Raw genomic sequence first — 22,262 nt, forward strand, 5'->3', positions numbered from 1 at the left:
TTCACCGATCCGTCCTGAAGAGCTCCTCCGATGTCCTGATCCAAGCCCAAGCGGGGGGCTGAAGAGGTCCATGATCCGGTCAAAGTCTTCATCCAAGCGGGGCAGAAGAGGATCTTCCATCCGATTGAAGTCTTCATCCAAGCAGCATCCATCCGGAGCGAAGCGGCAGGATCCTGAAGACCTCCAGCGCGGAACATCCATCCGGCCCGACGACTGAACGACGAATGACTGTTCCTTTAAGGGACGTCATCCAAGATGGCGTCCCTCGAATTCCGATTGGCTGATAGGATTCTATCAGCCAATCGGAATTAAGGTAGGAATTTTCTGATTGGCTGATGGAATCAGCCAATCAGAATCAAGTTCAATCCGATTGGCTGATCCAATCAGCCAATCATATTGAGCTTGCATTCTATTGGCTGTTCCGATCAGCCAATAGAATGCGAGCTCAATCTGATTGGCTGATCGGATCAGCCAATCGGATTGAACTTGATTCTGATTGGCTGATTCCATTTTATTTAGATTTATTTTAATTACATTAAAGTTAATGGGTGTTAGGGTTAGGGTTAGACTTAGGGTTAGGGGTTAATAACTTTAGTATAGTGGCGGCGACGTTGGGGGCAGAAGATTAGGGGTTAATAAGTGTAATGTAGGCGGCGGCGGCGACATTGGGGTGGCAGATTAGGGGTTAATAAGTGTAGGTAGGTGGCGGTGATGTTAGGGGCGGCAGATCAGGGGTTAATAAGTGTAATGTAGGCGGCGGCGACATTGGGGTGGCAGATTAGGGGTTAATAAGTGTAGGTAGGTTGCGGCGATGTTAGGGGCAACAGATTAGGGGTTATTAAGTGTAATGTAGGTGGCGGCGACATTGGGGGCAGCAGATTAGGGGTTAATAAGTGTAGGTAGGTGGCGGCGATGTTAGGGGCAACAGATTAGGGGTTATTAAGTGTAGGTAGGTGGCGGCGATGATAGGGACAGCAGATTAGGGGTTAATAATATTTAACTAGTGTTTGCGATTCAGGAGTATGGCGGTTTAGGGGTTAATATATTTATTATAGTGGCGGCAATGTCCGCAGCGGCAGATGAGGGGTTAATAATTTTATTTTAGTGTTTGCGATGCGGGAGGGCCTCAGTTTAGGGGTTAATAGGTAGTTTATGGGTGTTAGTGTACTTTTTAGCCCTTTAGTTATGAGTTTTATGTTACGGCTTTGTAGCATAAAACCCATAACTACTGACTTTCAGTTTACGGTATGGATCTTGACGGTATAGGGTGTACCGCTCACTTTTTGGCCTCCCAGGCAAACTCGTAATACCGGCGCAAAGGAAGTCCCATTGAAAAAGGACTTTTGGAAAGCTGCGGTAGTTACATTGCGTTACGGCCAAAAAAGTGTGCGGTGCAGCTAAACCTGCTAGACTCGTAATACCAGCGGTAGTGAAAAAGAGCCTTAACGCAGCTTTTTCACTCGTACCGCAAAACTCGTAATCTAGCCGATTATCATTTAAAACTGACTTTTTAGTTTACTCAGGTTCTTTTACTTTTTTATTGCCTTTTGTATAAAATTCTGAAATCATTCAGTGTGATAAATATTCCAAAAATAAAGGAAATCAGGAAAGAGGCAAATACTTTTCATGACACTGTACGTGCACAAGAATGACTGGGTGTATTTATATATATTCTTTTGTGAAATTAATATATCTCTGAAAAACTTGATGCAACATCACAATAAAAAAATTGTGTAATTAATAAAGGTTTGTAACCGAGCTTAGCTCCATTATAATCAAATGAGCTGTTTCTTGTAAATGTTAAAGGGATATGAAACCCATAAAAATTATTTAAAAATAAAAAATAGTTTCTAATTTACTTCTATTAGCAAATTTGTGCTGTTCTCATGTTATTCTTTGATAAAGAGATATCTAGATAGGTAACGTGCACATGTGTGGAGCACTACATGACAGGAAATAGTGCTGCCATCTGGTGCTCTTGCTAATATATAACATTGTAGCAAAACTGCTGTTATATAGTGCTGCAGACACGTGCACACTCCTAAACTTACCGTGCTTCTCTTTAACAAAGGATAACAGGAGAACAAAGAAAATTTTATAATAGAAGTAAATTGGAAAGTTGTTTAAAATTGTATGTTCTATATGAATCATGAAAGAAAACATTTGGTATTTGTGTCCCTTTAACTTTTGTTCCATTCAAAGAGTTCCAGTGTGAAAGATAACAACAACACAAAAATGCCTTCAAAACCTGCCTAAACAAATAAGCTAAAGCGACAGAGGAAACAACTCCCTATATAAAAGAATTCAATTCATATTTAGGTTTTGTGCTGCCCTAGGCACTCAAAATTCTGCTGCCCCCCCCCCCCAACCCACAGGTTTTAGGCCTTTTTTCCCCTTAATATTTTTTTGGGTCAGTGTGTAAAATGTTTTTCTTTTTCATAACAATCCAAAAGAAAACGGGCTAGCACAAGTAATGAAACTGTTTTAGTGTCTGTTTACTATTTACCCCGTGGGCTCATGAATGCAGAGAAAGCTAGCTATTAGTAGCTAACATACATTAGCGCTGAGAGTTTACGATTAGACATCACAAGCTGACCTAAGCACAAAGCAGTGCACAGACACATCCAGTCTTTTAGTTACTAAGACCTGCAATAAACACTGCGCTCGCAGACCCACCACATCTGACAAGGGGAGGCAGCATATCGGCACTAGGTCTTCTCCTCCAGCCTCACCTTGTAAGCATATCCCTGGGCAAGTTTCTCACCAAGAACGCTTCCACTGCAAAAATGTCGGCGGCTCTAAATGAAGCAACGGTTTAAAGAAGCACTGCCTGTGAAGAGTGACCTAATTAAGCGCACGTGCCTTGTCTTCTCATTAAAAGACTTTACTTTACCGCTCACCACAGAAAAAAAAATGTGAGTCAGATTACATGTCTGCAAACGGAGGTACCCTGTGCCCACAGTCTGTGAGATGGTCTGACCCCCCATTATTGTATATAGTGACACTGTTTAACCCAGCTTTATTGTATATAGTGAGTTAGTGACACAGGGGTATATTTATCCGCTGCTCCATAACCTGTCCGCCTGCTCTGAGGTGGCAGACAGACATCGCCAGAAATCACCCCAATCGAATATGATCGGGTTGATTGACACCCCCAGCTAGCGGCCGATTAGCCGTGAATCTGCAGGGGGCGGCATTGCACCAGCAGTTCACAAGAACTGCTGGTGCAATGATAAATGCTGATAGCGTATGCTGTCGGCATTTATCGTTGTGCAGCAGGCATGATCCGCAATATCGGATCATGTCCACTCGCACAATGATAATTCGGCCCCACAGTCTGTAATCTGCCAGTGAGATGGCTGGTCTGACCCTCCCGCCCCAGTACTTTATAAAGTGACCACAGTAGTCTGTGACATGGTCCAGCCCCCCCGTACTGTATATAGAGGTACTGTATAGTGACACTGTTTACCCCCCGCCCCCACCATGCTGTAGTAAAAAGGTCTGTAATTTGCTGGATCCACAAACATACACACACACATACATACATGCATAAATACACACAAAGTCACATACACACACACATACATGCATAAATACACACACAGTCACATACATACATACACACACACACACACATAAGCACCAATGGGTAAAACAGAAACACTATCCCCTGTAGTCAGAGACAGAGACACTAGTGAAGCATCACGTCAAACTCACATAATATCAGTGCAGGCAGTGGCAGGTCAACATTTTTTAATGAAAAAAAATATATATTTTTTTTAAGCTGGGCACCCACCCTCGGGGGCCTGGTCGCAGTTGCGAACTCTGCACCCCCTGTAGTTCCACTCCTGAATTCAATATAGATAGACAGACAGATATTTAGATATACATCTAATCTTTTCATAGCACTGATTGTCTAATATGGAATGACACTGGTTGTGTAACTACTTATATTTAAACCTTCTATTGCATTTCAGCCTGGATTTAGCTTTCGGAAGCTCTGGGCATTCACAGGTCCTGGGTTCTTGATGAGCATTGCATATCTGGATCCTGGAAACATTGAGTCTGATCTACAGTGTGGAGCAATAGCTGGTTTCAAGGTAAATGTAAAAAAATAAATACATGTAAAGTCTACACAGCACCCACTTTTCGTGTGATTTTTCGGCTGATGATCACTGGCTGTATGCACCAAGAGCACACAACTAAAAGGGACATGAAATAATTTTATATTTAAATATAACATGTTTAATTATGAGTGGCAAAAACATGTAATATACATTCATTATTTGTTTTGCAAAAAGCAAAATATGTAAACTAGCTACAAACTACAGCGTGATTGCTTAAAGCAGTGGATAAACTAATTTACAACTAGCCCTAATTGTTCATAATTAAGGGAGATACCAGAGTTTTTAAGTAATTTTGCAAATAATATATAAGCTTTAAACTATTTTAAAACATTTATTTTTCTTATAGTTCTTAATTACTGATTGTTATGCCCTGGCATTGGATCATGCAAGCTAGGTCGCACAATAGTACTGAATAAGGAAAACAGACACACTAGAATGCAGTACAATAATAACAGTGTTTATTTTGAACTTATTTCAATAACCTAAATCAGTAATCAACTTATAAATCAAGGAAGTAATTCAACTATAAACACATTACTTATCTTCAGGTTTCAAATAAAACATTAATATCAGCATACAAGGATAGACAGGCAGAGGAGTGCAGTTGCAGTCAGTGTCATCATTCAGTGGGACACATGCAGCAGATTTCACAGGTGCTAATGTCTGAGACCGCTGTCTAAGATGATAACACCACTCTTTCTAGATGATAACACTGCTTGAAAACAGGAGAGCAAAGTAAAATACAAGTGTAATATTTCTTAAAGGCATCTTTATATATATGTTTATATGTACTATACCACTGGGCACCCCAACGGTCCAGGTTTTCTGGATAACCTTGGATGAGAGCAGGTAAAAATAACCATGTTTACTAATCATCTGATTATTTCACCTGTGCTCTAGATTAGATATCCACAAAATGTGGCCTGTTAGGGAGGCCTGAGGACAGGTTTGAAAACCAGTGTACTATACTATGGGCTAGATTACAAGTGGTGTGCTATTTAGCGCTCCCACTCGAGTGTAAACTTTGCTAGAAGTAATCTTTTTGTGCATGTTGCGTTGTGCTCGTACTACAATTTGAAAGTAAAAAGTTTGTATGTGAGTGAAACCTGACGTGCGCGACTCCCAGTCTTTGGAATATCACAATCATGTTAATGCATTCTTCCATTAAGGCTTCAATGGAGAGCGTAGAAGAAGAAGAAAAACTAACACCTATGCATATTTCACATTCCAATGTTCTTTACATACAGAACAATGTTATTTATTTTTATTGTAAATACACACACATATATATATATATATCTGTATACACCTATACCTGTATATCTATAGCTATAGGTAAAGATATCTATTTTAGATTAACATTATCAGATATATCTAGAAATGTATATTTAATAAGAAGAACATAGGAATATAAAATATGCTTAGCGCGCCTCGCGTTCTGTGCTTTAGGTCTAACGTGGTGTCGGGTTATCGCACATGAAGAATTGCTAATCTCAAAGTGCATTTTTGAAATATTAAATATAAAATATATTTAAAAATATTAATAATACTTATTTAAAATTATTATACATACTATAAAAATATAGATATATTCTATGCATTATTTGGACTATTCTACAGTTAGCTTGCTTATTGTGCTTGTATTACAAGTGTTGATTTAACCCATTAAGCCATTTGGACGTAGGTACTACGCCATAGAGTACTTTGTCTAGGGTACCCTGTCGACTTAGTGCAACCTTCTGGTTCATGCTGCGGTCCCCGCTGTCAGCTGCAGACAGAGGCAGAAGCCATCTGTCTTTATATGGTAAGGAAGGACTGATCATTAATAAAATTAATAAATAACAAAACAAAAATAAGAAAAATGCTATAAACTGAGTATTGGCAAAGAGCTGCCAATACCTAAAATGGCAGTGGGCAGTGGGAGGGGGAGGGTTAGGAGGGTGGGAGGGTTGAGGAGGGATCCCTACAGTGGAAAAAAATAAAAATAATAATAAATGCCAGTACCTAGAATAATGGTGACCAATGGGGGTGAGGGAGGAAAGAAAGCCATTTAAGTGAGATCAAGAAGGGATCAAGGATTGGGAGGTGTCAGGTGGGAGGGTAATCTCTACACTACAGCTAAAATTAACCTTTACAAGCTGATCAACCCCTTCACTGCTGGGAATATAAGAAGTGTGGTGCGCAGCTTCAATTAGCAGTTCTAATTACCATGGCAAAGCCATGCATTTCTGCTATTTCTGAACAAAGGGGATCACAGAGAAGCTTTTACAACCATTTGTGTTATGACTGCACAGCTAGAAAATTTGTTATTTGAGGGATTTAGAGGACATGCATTATCCGACATGCAGCTATAAACTCTTAACTAGACTATCTCTCAAGCGATAAAAAATTAATTTGAGCAAAAAAATTGAAGCATGTTTGAGGAATGTTAGCGTACAATAGCGCTAATATTTTTGCACTTCAAAATGTAATCTAGACCAAAATGTTTAATTAGGCATGCTTTAAAAACTTTCCTTACTTATTTTACCTGCCTTCCCTGTAATTTATCTCTAACAATAGTAGTGTTTCCACTCTGCCCATTATGGCTGGAGTACAATCTGTAGAATGCAGAACTCTGACTCTCCTACAAGGTGCACAGTAAGGTCAAGATTTATCAAGTCCAGCGGACAGTGTCATACATCGTCGTCCCTGTCTGCCTCTCCGCATTTATCATTGCACACTACAGCTAGTGTACAACGCCCCCCCCCCCCTGCTCGCACGCAGCCAATTGTGTGCGAGTAGGGGCTTTCAATCTTCCCAGTTGCAAAAATCCCGTGGGAGGATTGAGATGCGCCTCATAACAGGTGGCGAAGTGGGTTAAGAAGGAGCAGTCTGATGACCACTACCTATTAACTCATTCAAGAGACTTTTCAAAGCCTACAAAACAACATTTTTTTTCCAACAAGATGATTGTTTTAAATGTTTTTAAAATATTAATTCAGTATACAGATATTTTGCAATCCACATATATTTTAATACTGCCTTTTTAATGTCTTTCTTGTCCATAAAGCTTAAAAAGGTGCTTTTTGCATTTTTCATTTGTCAGCTTGTATGGGTTCTTCTTGGTGCCACCATTTTGGGGCTCCTTTGTCAGAGACTAGCAGTGCGTCTAGGAGTGGTGACAGGAAATGACCTGGCACAGGTCTGCCATAAATACTACCCCAAGGTAAGACCACATTGCTCTTTGCTAACTGTCTAATTGTTGTTGGAATTTTAGTGGGAAATATAAAGATACATAAAATGTCTAAGTTATATAACAGTTTTTTCATAGAATTTAATTATAAGTGCCACACCCCTTTATTTGTGGTCTATAATCCCATGGGGGCCACAATATCACAGCACTATGCTACCTGGGTTGAAATGCAGCCACTATCAGTCTGTAACTAAAGACCTAACTCTCCTGTTCTATTCTTTTGGAATACAATAATTTACATAATAATATAACTGTTAAATAACAGGTATGTGATATTAATTACTAGGCTGTCAAATGTATGTTGTGTCCCTAAATCCAGTTGTATGGTGATGAGGAGTGAAAAATATGTCACTCTGGTAATCACAATCTACTCAGTAATTTATTTGTCATACTAGTTTGTTTACCCTAACAGAAAAGGTAGGGGCAGAAAGAAAGAGGATGCTGGAGGGTAAAGAACCAGATAGCCTTTTCTAGTTGCCTTCTGCTCTACAGACTTCTAGCCAAAGTGGTGACATTTTTGCAGATATAACATTTTGGAGCCATGAGATTGTCAGACACATTTTTCCACTTGGCCTCATTCCTGGCCACAACATTTTGGAAATGAAGTATAGTCTGCCTTTGGGGATGTGGCATTGCCATAGGCAATATTCTAAATGCAAAGTACCAGGAGTGAAACATACCTGTTAGCGATGTGCCCCTCTCCAACATGATACCCTGTGCTGTTGCAGTCTTTGTACAACACTAAAGTTGGTCCTAGTCCCATATTGCATCTAGATGACCAGGTTCCAGCCGAGAAGACTTCTTTACTAACAAATAGCTGAAATGTAGCCTAGTAGTTAGGCTTTCTAAAAGCTCTTGTCTTACAAAATATATATGTTTGCTGGATAAATAGCTACTGGCTTAAATTTGATTGATAATACACATAAAGGATCGTTTTTCCGCTGTGTTTTAGCGGTCTTATATAGGTTTCAGTAAAATCAGTTGATATGATGACCATTTAAGGACTCGTTAGAATCCAGAAGTAATGGAATATAAGCTTAAATTACATAAAACTCATAACCTTTTATTTCATGATTCAGGCACAGCAAACAAATTTAAACAACTTTCCAGTTTACCTTTTTGATCAAATGTGCTTCATTCTTTTGGTATCCTTTGTTGAAAGAGCAGTAATACACAGCTGGGAGCTAGCTAAACACCTCAGGTAAGCCAATGACAAGAGGCATATATGTGCAGCCACCAATCACCAGCTAGCTTTCAGTAATGCATGTTGTTTCTGAGGCTACCTAGGTATGATTTTCAACAAAGGATAACAAGAGAAAGAAGCATTTTTTTTAATAGAAGTAAATTGGAAAGTTGTTTAAAACGACATCTCTATCATGAATCATGAAAGTTTATTTTTATTTTTTTTGTCCCTTTAAGACTACACAACATTTGCTTGTACTTCCTGCTTTTGTTTGTGTTTTTTGTTATAATGCTCTATGTCATATCAGTCTTCCCTTTTCTTTCTTTCTTTCTTTCTTTTTTTCTTTTCACTCAAGCTGTTAATTTCTTGATCTGTGTTTCAGGTTCCTCGATGGATTCTATGGATTTTGGTGGAGTTGGCCATCATTGGCTCTGATATGCAGGAAGTCATTGGCACTGCCATTGCATTTAGCCTCCTGTCTTCTGGTCGGTAAGACTTTACCACTCTACCTATACTCACTGTGAAAGAGCTGAAGTAAATTCCTGGTCTTGTCATCAGGCAAAGCAGATTATAGGCTGGTAAGGGGTGATATGGCTATTGGTGCGACTCCTGTTAGCTGTCAGGCAGTGAATCAGTCAGGCCCATCGGTCTTTATCACTTACACTACACAGAGGCCTCACATGGTGCTTAAGAAACATCACACTAGACACAGGGGCAATAATGCTTGTACAGCTACATTTAAAGTAAGAAGATGCAGAGCCAGTGATTTTATCTGATTGGTGATGGAGGAATGTGGCTCACATGGGGGCTGCAAGGCCAATGTCTTATCTGATGTGTAATGTTGTATGTGGCTAATATAGGGGCTGCAGTGCCAGGGCCTAATCTGATTTTAAATTGGGGCTTATAGCCAGCAGAAAAGCTGCATTACCAAGGATCTAATCTGATGTGTGATAGGTTATGTGGCTGACAAAGGGGCTGCAGTGCCAGAGGTCTGATCTGATGATAGAATGTGGCATTTGGCTGATAGGCTGCAGGTCCAAAGGTCCAATATGATTTATTTTTTGTAAAGGTCAGTCCTTTGGTCCTTTTTTTTTTATTTATGTCACAATTTCTCAATCAAAAACCTCCAAAAACCCATTTTAATGACCACAACCCCTAATTTACTCATTGGCTACTCCGGCTCAATTCCTAGACAATCCATGGATAATAGGGTTAGATTTGAAAAGTCTGCAGTGCGCACTTCAACTCTCATTACTAGAAAACTCACAATTTTTAGACTTAACTATTTAAAATTAACCTGTTAAACTATTTAACTATTTAAAATTAAACTTTCATGATTCAGATAGGGCATTCAATTTTAAGCAAATTCCAATTTACATTTATAATCAAATTTGTTTTGTACTCTTGGTATTCTTTGTTGAAAGCTAAACCTAGGTAGGCTCATATGATAATTTTTAAGCCGCTGAAGGCCGTCTCTTATCTCAGTGCTTTTTGACCAGTTTTTCACAGCTTGGCAGTGCTAGTTCATGTGTGTCATATAGATAACATTGTGCTCACCTCCGTGGAGTTATTTGAGTCAGCACTGATTGGCTTAAATGTATGTTTGTGAAAAGAACTGAAATAAGGAAGCAGTCTGCAGAGGCTTAGACACAAGGTAATCACAAATGCAAAAAGTATATTAATATAACAATATTGGTTATACAGAACTGGGGAATGGGTAATAAAGGGATTATCTATCTTTTTAAAATAAAAATTAAGGAGTAGACTGTCCCTTTAAAGTAGTGGAAAAGGGGGCAATATAAATAATGAAGGTAAATTGCATTTTTTTTTACTACACATAAACATTTTAGGCCAGATTACAAGTGCAGGGCTAATTAATGCTCCCGCTCGAGCTTTAACTGCGCTATAAGTAAGCTTTTTGTGCATATTGGGTTGTGCCTGTATTATGAGTTGAAAGTAAACTGTTTTCGCTCGCTCACTAACCCAACAAGCACAAAAAGCTGAAGTTAGTATATTACTTGCGCGTTCACGTATTCGCCCATAGAAGTCAATGTAGCAAAAGAACTGGGGGAAAAACACCCTACTCGAGCGTAAACATGAGCGCATATTCTCAAGTGCGTTAACCCAACATGAAAATATGAATATTTCACATTCCAATGTTCTTCACATAGAAGAATATGTTCTATTTATTCATATAATTCTACAGATAAATCTGATGTTTTTTGGTACAATATATATCTATACCTTTATATAGATGATTATGTGTAAGTATAGATATATACAGATATATAGGAATAAATGTTTAGAAATACATAGAACATAGTCTGCTATAGCAGAACATTGAACCTTTGCTTGGTTACCAGATTCTTAAACATATTAAAAAGTAAGACTGGTGCAGTATTAATTGTGTTACAGGTAGATTCCATCATAAGCTATAAAGACTTTCTGTTAGTAATATGTTTTAAATATAATAAAGTCTCTCTATTGATAAAGAACAACATAAGAAAAACATTCTCAGCAGTTAAAGAGATTATGTAACAAAGTCACAAGTTTGGGGAATTTCCAGGATTGCACAAGTGCTGATTTGCTTCTGCTAGGAAAGTATTATATACTCTATGTAATCAGAAAACAGCTGTTAGAGCAAAACAGTATTGACCTTTACTACTGACAACATATAATACAGCTATAAAAAAAAAAGCAATGAATGAGTTTGTTTTATTTAGAACAGAAGACAATGCAGACACAAGTGTCTGTGGTATTGAATATGACTATTATTCTTTATTTGCACAGCACTGTACATAGGCACATTACAACAGGATTGTCACGTCACATTATGATATAGTGTGACACAGCATTTGAGGTCTGTTCCCCAGCTCACGCAAAAGCATTGGTGGTTCTAGGGGGCACTCAGAGTCTTCTAGTTTTACCCCCATGGGATAAGGAGGAGAGTAAAAAGGTAAAAATGACTACTCCACCATGCCACTGTCCTTTTAGACAGGTCAGGTCCCACAACTGCCTAGCCACACCCACAGATCCCCTGGCTCTGTAACTCCACCTCCCCTTGTAACCTGGCCAAGATCTGCAAATCTCCTCCTGGCCACTATATTCAAAGCATTGTCAAACTGACGAGAAAATTTCCTGTTTGGGTTTGCCAGGCTTGCAGTCTGTCTATTCTAAAAAAGTGTGCTGAATATCAATATAAATACATATTTCATATACCCACAATCCCCCAGTTCCTATAAGAGTATAATTGATATGTTTAATTCACTATTGTATTGTACGAACAGGGATTGAGTTTCTGTTGACACATGTAAATTGTGTTGTCATACAGCACTGTCTAAAGCAGGGGTGTCCAAACTTTGCTCTCCAGAGGTTTTGGAACTACATTTCCGATGATGCTCAGCCAGCATTTTATCTAGCTGAGCATCATGGGAAATGTAGTTCCAAAACCTCTGGAGAGCAAAGTTTGGACACCCCTGGTCTAAAGGGATCGTTAACATTACACCTTCGATGTAGCTGGCAATGCTGCTTTGAATATATCACCAGTATCAGAGAAGCATTGCTACCTACAGAAATGTATGGTAAAACACGTCTCGGTGATGCTGCTTTTGAACAGTACTGTCAGCCCTTTTGAATATTTTATCAGCTTTCTCAACATCATGACAGTTACCTTTTGAATATCTCGTCACGTTATAGCACTTTTGATCATCAGAGCCCCTGTGAGATCACTCAGAATGTGAAATCCACAAGCTAACGTTTGTCATATTTAACTTGTAATGTGGTTCTGTTACTATATTTCATACTGTCTTCAGCTTCTAAAAGGAACAGTTATGATACATATACAGCTTTACTGATTATAATGGAGCTCAACTTGCTCTTCACAAATATGTATGAATTGTGTCATTTTTCTGAGAAATATTCATTTCATTAAGGGGTTTTATCAAGTGAGTACTTTGAGTATTTAGTTCTCTAATGACAAACAATGTACCCTGTACATTGCCTGTTGTTTTTACAATAAGGGGTTAAATAGAGTGATTCTTGCCAGAGCCGGCTCAAGAGATTGTGCTGCCTGGTCCGAAAATGCAATGGCCCCCTAGTAGTAACATTACTGATTAGCATATCAACCTACTAGCCTGGCTGCTGACCTTACTAAGCCTGCCTACCTGCATGCAATCAAAGTGTATGCACAATTGTGCAATAAGTGGGAAGTAAGTTACAGGGAGTGCAGAATTAATAGGCAAGTTGTATTTTTGAGGATTAATTTTATTATTGAACAACAACCATGTTCTCAATGAACCCAAAAAACTAATTAATATCAAAGCTGAATAGTTTTGGAAGTAGTTTTTAGTTTGTTTTTAGTTATAGCTATTTTAGGGGGATATCTGTGTGTGCAGGTGACTATTACTGTGCATAATTATTAGGCAACTTAACAAAAAACAAATATATACCCATTTCAATTATTTATTTTTACCAGTGAAACCAATATAACATCTCAACATTCACAAATATACATTTCTGACATTCAAAAACAAAACAAAAACAAATCAGTGACCAATATAGCCACCTTTCTTTGCAAGGACACTCAAAAGCCTGCCATCCATGGATTCTGTCAGTGTTTTGATCTGTTCACCATCAACATTGCGTGCAGCAGCAACCACAGCCTCCCAGACACTGTTCAGAGAGGTGTACTGTTTTCCCTCCTTGTAAATCTCACATTTGATGATGGACCACAGGTTCTCAATGGGGTTTAGATCAGGTGAACAAGGAGGCCATGTCATTAGATTTTTTTCTTTTATACCCTTTCTTGCCAGCCACGCTGTGGAGTACTTGGACGCGTGTGATGGAGCATTGTCCTGCATGAAAATCATGTTTTTCTTGAAGGATGCAGACTTCTTCCTGTACCACTGCTTGAAGAAGGTGTCTTCCAGAAACTGGCAGTAGGACTGGGAGTTGAGCTTGACTCCATCCTCAACCCGAAAAGGCCCCACAAGCTCATCTTTGATGATACCAGCCCAAACCAGTACTCCACCTCCACCTTGCTGGCGTCTGAGTCGGACTGGAGCTCTCTGCCCTTTACCAATCCAGCCACGGGCCCATCCATCTGGCCCATCAAGACTCACTCTCATTTCATCAGTCCATAAAACCTTAGAAAAATCAGTCTTGAGATATTTCTTGGCCCAGTCTTGACGTTTCAGCTTGTGTGTCTTGTTCAGTGGTGGTCGTCTTTCAGCCTTTCTTACCTTGGCCATGTCTCTGAGTATTGCACACCTTGTGCTTTTGGGCACTCCAGTGATGTTGCAGCTCTGAAATATGGCCAAACTGGTGGCAAGTGGCATCTTGGCAGCTGCACGCTTGACTTTTCTCAGTTCATGGGCAGTTATTTTGCGCCTTGGTTTTTCCACATGCTTCTTGCGACCCTGTTGACTATTTTGAATGAAACGCTTGATTGTTCGATGATCACGCTTCAGAAGCTTTGCAATTTTAAGAGTGCTGCATCCCTCTGCAAGATATCTCACTATTTTTGACTTTTCTGAGCCTGTCAAGTCCTTCTTTTGACCCATTTTGCCAAAGGAAAGGAAGTTGCCTAATAATTATGCACACCTGATATAGGGTGTTGATGTCATTAGACCACACCCCTTCTCATTACAGAGATAAACATCACCTAATATGCTTAATTGGTAGTAGGCTTTCGAGCCTATACAGCTTGGAGTAAGACAACATGCATAAAGAGGATGATGTGGTCAAAATACTCATTTGCCTAATAATTCTGCACTCCCTGTAGGGCAGAGGTGCACTTGTCCCACCTTGAATGTCACCCCTGACCGATTCTGTGTCTTTGTGCATGATGGTCTGGGTCTGACAATGACTGACTAAGTCACTGAAGTGCTGCCCCTTGTCAAGTGCTGCCTGGGTCCCTTGAACCCATTTGGTCTCATGATGAGCCGGCCATGATTCTTGCTGACAGCAGCAAAATCACAATATTTTTAAATGCCTCAGGCTACCTCTTTGTCATTAAACATTTTGGTCACATGGTCATTAAAAAATCAATAACAAATTTCATTATTCTCTAATTTGTTTGTTGTTTGACACTAGAATAAACAAGTGGAGCTTGCTTTTCTAGATAACGTCCTCTTCTATAGCTTTAATTATCATTTTTAATATGAAAAAATCAAATTTTCCATGTGGTATCTTATGCTTCTGTGTATACTATACTCAGAAGCAACAATGCACTACTGGGAGCTAGCCAGTGATTTGTGGCTGTACACTTATGCCTTTTGTCATTGGCTTAGCCGGACAGATAGTTCAGCATGCTAAGGCACTGTGGCTGAGCTCTTAAGCAACCCAAGGATTGCAGTTTCGATCCCCGACGTGGTCCACTCAGCCTTTCATCCTTCCGAGGTCACTAAAATGAGCAGCGCCTTGAGACCCATACGGGTGATTAGCCGCGCTTTACAAGTACCCAATACATTCAGCAAGCTCCCAGTAGTGCATTGCTGCTCTTTCAACAAATTATACCAAGAGAATGAAACAAACTTGATAATATAAGTACATTTGGAAGTTGTTTAAAATTGTAGAAAAAGCCTCAAAAGGGGAATACAACACAGTGATCCGCAATAACAACAGGGGTTAGGATCAACTGCATTAGTAAGTTAAATTAACACTTAAATAGAGCACTAGTTCAAAGTGGCCTACTGGTCCTCAATTCATTTTCTAAAGAAAGTTTACTTATATACTGCATCACTTGACTTGTAGCATATGTACAAAAAGCTTACTACAAAATATCATGTGAACATCTCTTTGTAAACAAGGCTCAATTGGCCTACCAGAATACCAGGAGATTTCCAGGTGGGCTGCATCAGCTGGGTCTGGAAAGCTACAATTTAAAGGGTTGATTAATGGATGTGATTGGGTTTTAGGGTGCCTATATAAAATCAACATGGAACTTTTATTTAATGCACAGTAATATATCCCAGGAATCATATTTGAGAAAAATGGGGCATGTTCATTCTACTGACTCAACAGAAAATAGGGCTGGTCTTCATATTTTTCCAGGGCTGCTTTTTACTCCCAGCCTGGCCCTGTATCTAAAAAAGGAATTTTTTTTTTTTTTTACCCAAAATGGCCCCTCTGAGCACATCTCATTGTAGAGGGACTTTAAGTATCCAATCTGGATGCTTGTCTCAGGACTAGCAATTGAGTGTGCATCTAGCATTTACATTATCCTTTATTCCTTAATTTGAGGAAGTTTACTAACATCACAATGAAATCCTATGAGATTATGATAAAATCCCACAAGACAACAGCAAAGAAAAGTGTGAACTCAGTACTAATAATTCTGATTTGCTGTTTGTTTCTGTTTCTTTTTTCACCCATGCATATGAAAGTATAAAGAGGATCTCAATGGTAGCTGCTCACTATTAAACTGATTTTAGTTTTAAATTAAGAATAACCCATGTGTACCCCATTACACTTTTTATTTCTCACAGTTGGATAGGGAATACAAGTGAATTTATGTTCATGTAATGAATAAATGAGTAACATGTCCATGTAATGATTTTAAGTTGATCCTTTTGTTGTTCACGCAATAATATAATTCTAACATGTACTTAATCTCTCTCATTAACCTATTGGTCACCAATACTCCAATCTCCATGTGCTGCTACAGTAGATTGTTAAAGAGGATTTTTACTTACTGAATTAGAATGATATTTAAAATGGCAGCATGTTTAACTTTATATTCAGTCATGACTAAAAGGAGTGCTAGTATTTGCTATGCACCCATTCATTTCTGAAGCACCCCAATAATCAAAGGTGCCAGTTGCTCCGGATTTGCAAGGTGGTACCTTTTTTACATGTCCAGAACTCTATGCAGAGCAAGGACAGAGCCAAAGGCAGGATAAAGAGGATTTGAAATAAAAGTAATAATATTAGTAATAGATATTGTAGAAAGTAATCCCTGCACCAATAATATTTAGCTTTGTAGTAACCTTTTTGCCCCCTCCCCCAAATGTTATTCTCTAGATCAGTGATGGCCTATTTCCTAAAACATGGGGCAACAGATCAATAGTTTAGAGGCCTTATGGGCTGTAAATAAATGTATGGCTATTAAACACACAAATAATATATTTTCTAAACATTTCCAGTGGCAGAAGATCAGTTTTGGGTAAGGTTGCAGGGTGACTTCTATCTTCTGTTTTCTCCTCTGGAGGGCTCTTTTAAGTTGTTGGCATCTTGTTTGCCCACCCATTAGAAGCACACATATTTAGTTCTGCTTTTTCCCAGGACGCACAAAAAAGTAGTGCAGGGACCTGCATGTGGCCCATTAGCTGCGAGCTGGACATCCCTGGTCTAGAGTCACCAGTGGATATATTGTGCAAGTAGGGAAGACATTTCTACTTTCTACACCATGAAGATGGCCCTTCAACCATTTCATTGTGTTCTGCCATTCTTAACAAGAACAGATACAGTGACATATAACACCCTTTATATAGAAAAAAATATTGGGTGTGCTGAAGTAGAAGTAGTCAAGGCTAATAAAATAAAAAGGACAAATGTAATGAAAATGAGACCAGGGAGACCATTTAAAAATGACCAAGATAGACCAATGTTTCCCAGGGTGGTAAAGTTTAAAATATATTTTCTTAGCCTGGTGTATGCAGCCATACAGGTCTGATGCAAATTCAAGTTATGTTAAAAAGCATTAAATACTAAAGGGAACGTTTTTAATGGACATTAAACTGCTGGCACAACTACAGTATGCACAAAACACATGTGCAGATGACACCCTGAGTCCCCTGTAGCTGTGCATTTTGCATTTGCTGCATTTCTCTGTATTATTCCTGAACAGTGGTGATTGGTCTAATTGGGCAGTGAGGGCAGTGTCCCTCCAAATGCCCCCAAATGACCTATTATTAGTTGTAGTATGTTTTTTTTTTTAGTCTCTTAATTATTAGTATTTTTTTATTTATGTAGTTTCATTTTAATTTAAGGTTTGTACTTTTTAAGAGATGGGCAGCTGTTGTCCACAGCCCTATGTAATCAAGTGTTATGTCTTCCTTATATTCTTTTAATAATATATATATATAATATATTCTAATAATTATTCTAATAATTGATTCAAGTTACACAATATTCAACGTTTAATGATCAGTTAGTAAATATCAGTCATTGCTAATATTTAAAAAGATTATGGGCCAGATTACAAGTGGGGGTCTAGTTAACACTCCCACTGGAGCGTTAACTGCTCTAGAAGTAAGCTTTTTGTTGTGCTCATGTTATGAGTTAACCCTAAAAAGTTATCGCTCATGCTCTAACCCAATGTGCGCAAAAAGCCAAAGTTAGAATATTGCATGCGAGATAACCTATTCCCCCATAGAAGTCAATGGAGAAAAAAAGTGGAAAAACCTAACACCCCACTCTTGCGCTAACCTGAATACATATTCTCAAGTGCGCTAACCCGACATAAAAATATGAATATTTCATATTCCAATGTTCTTCACATAGCAAAATATGTTCTATTTATTCATAAATACATATAGGTATTTCTACATATATATGATGGTATTTTGGTACAATATATACCTATATATATAATAGACCAGTGAGTGCATTCCATTGCTTATAATTATTGATTCCCTGTTTGCACCCTCGCAGTTGGATTTGAAGTGAGAGTGCTCTTTATCTGTTATCATATATATATATATATATATAGATGATTATAAATATATATATATATATATATATATATATATATATAAAGTCCAAATAGCATATAGCCCAGCACTCCAACCAGGTGGGGCAGCCACAACCTGGGTGCAATCCATATGAGAGATAGTTAGAGAACAGTGTGGAAGAAGGGCACTCTCAGGGTTTGTATAGAGAAAAATATTTTCTTTATTCTTAGAACATTAATACAAGCTTGTTTGGATCTGTGATTACTGCCACTCGGCAGTTTAAAGATAATACCTGTCCTGATGAAGGCCCAACTGAGGGCCGAAACGTCGACCATGTATTAATGTTCTAAGAATAAAGAAAATATTTTTCTCTATACAAACCCTGAGAGTGCCCTTCTTCCACACTGTTCTCTCTCTCTATATATATATATAGGTATAGATATACAGATATTTATAGGAATATCTGTTTAGAAATACTTAGAACATATGTTGCTATGTGCTGAACATTGGAATGTGAAATATTTACAGTAAATATCAGTCATTGCCACAGGAATAGGGCCCTCAATCCCTCCTGTATGTGTTTGTAAATTTTGTCCTGTATCTTACAAGTCTTGTATTGTTTTATTTAAATTAATTGTATCCATGGACAGCGCTGCAGAATATGTTGGCGCTTAATAAATAAAGTATAATAATAATAATAATAATAATAAATACACAGTATAACACTTTATTAAATATGAATATTGCATAAATATGCTTTTTCATGTTTTTAGCTACTTAGCGGCAAAGGGCTCCAATGCACTTTATATATGTCTATATATGTATACATACAGTATGTATTTATATGTTTATATGTGTATTTATGTCTGTAAATACATATATACACATATAAATACATAAATACATATGTACACATAACACATATATAGACATACTAGCCCTAAAGCCTGTGTAGACGGGCCATTTTTTGCAGTACAGCGGTCCCACCCCTTGCTCTCTCTCTATCCCCCCCTCTCTTTTGCTCTCTCTTTCTCCCCTCTCTTTTGCTCTCTCTTTCTCCTCTCTCTTTTGCTCTCTCTCACTCCCCTCTTTTGCTCTCTCTCCCCCTCTCTTTTACTTTCTCTCTCCCACTCTCTTTTGCTCTCTCTCTTTCCCCTCTCTTTTGCTCTCTGTCTTCCCCCTCTCTTTTGCTCTCTCTCTCTTTCCCCCATATCTTTTGCTCTCTCTCCCCCTCTTTTGCTGTCTCTATCCCTCTCTTTTGCTCTCTCTCTCCCCCCCTCTCTTTTGCTCTCTCTCTCCTCTCTCTCTTTTGCTCTCCCTCTCTCTCTTTTTCTCTCTCTCTCCACTCTCTTTTGCTCTCTCTCCCCCTCTTTTGCTGTCTCTCTCCCTCTCTTTTGCTCTCTCTCCCCCTCTCTTTTGCTCTCTCTCTCCCGCTCTCTTTTAGTCTCCCTCTCTCTTTTTCTCTCTCTCTTCACTCTCTTTTGCTCTCTCTCTCTCTCTCTCCCCCCTCTCTTTTGCTCTCTCTCCCCTCTCTCTTTTGCTCTCTCCCTCTCTTTTGCTGTCTCTCTCCCTTTCTTTTGCTCTCTCTCCCCTCTCTTTTGCGCTCTCTCCCCTCTCTTTTGCACTATCTATCTCCCGCTCTCTTTTACTCTCTCCCCTCTCTCTTTTACTCTCTCCCCTTTATTTTGCTCTCTCTCCCCCCTCTCTTTTGCTATCTCTCTCCCCTCTCTCTCTTTTGCTGTATCTCTCCCTCTCTTTTGCTCTCTCTTTCTCCTCTCTCTTTTGCTCTCTCTCACTCCCCTCTTTTGCTCTCTCTCCCCTCTCTTTTACTCTCTCCCACTCTCTTTTGCTCTCTCTCTTTCCCCTCTCTTTTGCTCTCTGTCTTCCCCCTCTCTTTTGCTCTCTCTCTCTTTCCCCCATATCTTTTGCTCTCTCTCCCCCTCTTTTGCTGTCTCTCTCCCTCTCTTTTGCTCTCTCTCTCTCCCCTCTCTTTTGCTCTCTCTCTCCTCTCTCTCTTTTGCTCTCCCTCTCTCTCTACACTCTCTTATGCTCTCTCTCCCCTCTCTTTTGCTCTCTCCCCCCCTCTTTTGCTCTCTCTCTTTCCCCTCTCTTTTGCTGCCTTCCCCCTCTCTTTTGCTCTCTCTCTCTTTCCCCCATATCTTTTGCTCTCTCTCCCCCTCTTTTGCTGTCTCTCTCCCTCTCTTTTGCTCTCTCTCTCCCCCCTCTCTTTTGCTCTCTCTCTCCTCTCTCTCTTTTGCTCTCCCTCTCTCTCTTTTTCTCTCTCTCTCCACTCTCTTATGCTCTCTCTCCCCTCTCTTTTGCTCTCTCTCCCCCTCTTTTGCTCTCTCTCTCTCCCCCTCTCTTTTAGTCTCCCTCTCTCTCTTTTTCTCTCTCTCTTCACTCTCTTATGCTCTCTCTCTCCCCTCTCTTTTGCTCTCTCTCCCCTCTCTCTTTTGCTCTCTCCCTCTCTTTTGCTGTCTCTCTCCCTTTCTTTTGTTCTCTCTCCCCTCTCTTTTGCGCTCTCTCCCCTCTCTTTTGCACTCTCTATCTCCCCCCTCTCTTTAACTCTCTCCCCTCTCTCTTTTACTCTCTCCCCTTTATTTTGCTCTCTCTCCCCCCTCTCTTTTGCTATCTCTCTCCCCTCTCTCTCTTTTGCTGTATCTCTCCCTCTCTTTTGCTCTCTCTCCATCTCTTTTGCTCTCTCTCCCCCTCTCTTTTGCGCTCTCTCTCCCCTTTCTCTTTTACTCTCTCCCTTTTCTTTTCCTCTGTTTCCCCCTCTCTTTTGCTCTCTCTGTCCCCCTCTTTTGCGCTCTCTCCCCCCCTCTCTTTTGCTCTCTCTCTTCCCCCCTCTCTTTTGCTCTCTCTCTCTTTCTCTCTCTCTCTACCCTCTCTTTTGCTCTCTCTCCCCTCTCTCTTTTGCTCTCTCTCTTTCCCCTCTCCCCTCTCTTTTGCACTCTCTCCCCCTCTCTTTTGCGCTCTCTCCCCCTCTCTTTTGTGCTCTCTATCTCCCCCTCTCTTTTGCTCCCTCTCTCCCCTCTCTCTTTTACTCTCTCCCCTTTCTTTTGTTCTCTCTCCCCCTCTCTTTTGCTCTCTCTCTCCCTCTCTTTTGCTCTCTCTCTCCCCCCTCTCTTTTGCTCTCTCTCTCTCTCCACCCTCACTTTTGCTCTCTCTCCTCCCCCTCTCTTTTATTCTCTCCCACCTCTTTTGCTCCCTCTCTTTTACTCTCTCCCCTTTCTTTTGGTCTCTGACCCCCCTCTCTTTTGCTCTCTCTCTCCCTCTCTCTACCCTCTCTCTTTTCCTCTCTCCCTCCTCTCTTTTGCTCTCTCTCCCCCTCTCTTTTGCATGCTCTCTCTCCCCTCACTCTTTTACTCTCTCCCCTTTCTTTTGCTCTCTTTCCCCCATCTCTTTTGCTCTCTCTATCCCCCCTCTCTTTTGCTGTACCTCTCTTTTGCTCTCTCCCCCTCTCTTTTGATGTATCTCTCCCTCTCTTTTGCTCTCTATCTGCCCCCCTCTCTTTTGCTCTCTCTTTTTCTCTCTCCATTCCCTTTTGCTCTCTCTCTCTCCCCTCTCTTTTGCTCTCTCCTCTTTTGCTGTCTCACTCCCTCTCTTTTGCTCTCTCTCTCTCTTTTGCGCTCTCTCCCCCTCTCTTTTGCTCTCCCACTCTCACTTTTTCTCTCTCTCCACTCTCTTTTGCTCTCCCCTCTCTCTTTTGCTCTCTCTCCCTCTCTTTTGATGTCTATCTCCCTCCTTTGCTCTCTCTCCCCCTCTCTTTTGTGCTCTCTATCTCCCCCTCTCTTTTGCTCTCTCTTCCCTCTCTCTTTTACTCTCTCCCCTCTCTTTTGCTCTCTCTCTCCCCTCTCTCTTTTGCTGTATCTCTCCCTCTCTTTTGCTCTTTCCCCCTCTCTTTTGTTGTCTCTCCCCTCTCTCTTTTGCTCTCTCTCCCCTCTGTCTTTTGCTCTCTCTCCCTGTATGTTGCTCTCTCTCTCCCTCTCTTTTGCTCTCTCTCCCCCTCTCTTTGCGCTCTCTCTCCCCTCTCTCTTTTGCTG

General features: G+C 40.0%; 1 protein-coding gene across 1 annotated transcript in view; it reads left to right on the forward strand.

The window, feature by feature from the left end:
- The window catches only part of SLC11A1 (solute carrier family 11 member 1), a 134,985-nt gene that overhangs the window by 19,641 nt on the left and 93,082 nt on the right, over positions 1–22,262 (forward strand). Inside the window, exons 3-5 of the mRNA XM_053698131.1 lie at positions 3,978–4,100; positions 7,213–7,332; positions 8,925–9,031. Coding sequence (XP_053554106.1) covers positions 3,978–4,100; positions 7,213–7,332; positions 8,925–9,031 — 350 coding nt within the window. The remainder of the gene's footprint in view (positions 1–3,977; positions 4,101–7,212; positions 7,333–8,924; positions 9,032–22,262) is intronic.

Source organism: Bombina bombina, chromosome 1 (genome assembly GCF_027579735.1).
Source record: "Bombina bombina isolate aBomBom1 chromosome 1, aBomBom1.pri, whole genome shotgun sequence".
Taxonomy (NCBI): domain Eukaryota; kingdom Metazoa; phylum Chordata; class Amphibia; order Anura; family Bombinatoridae; genus Bombina; species Bombina bombina.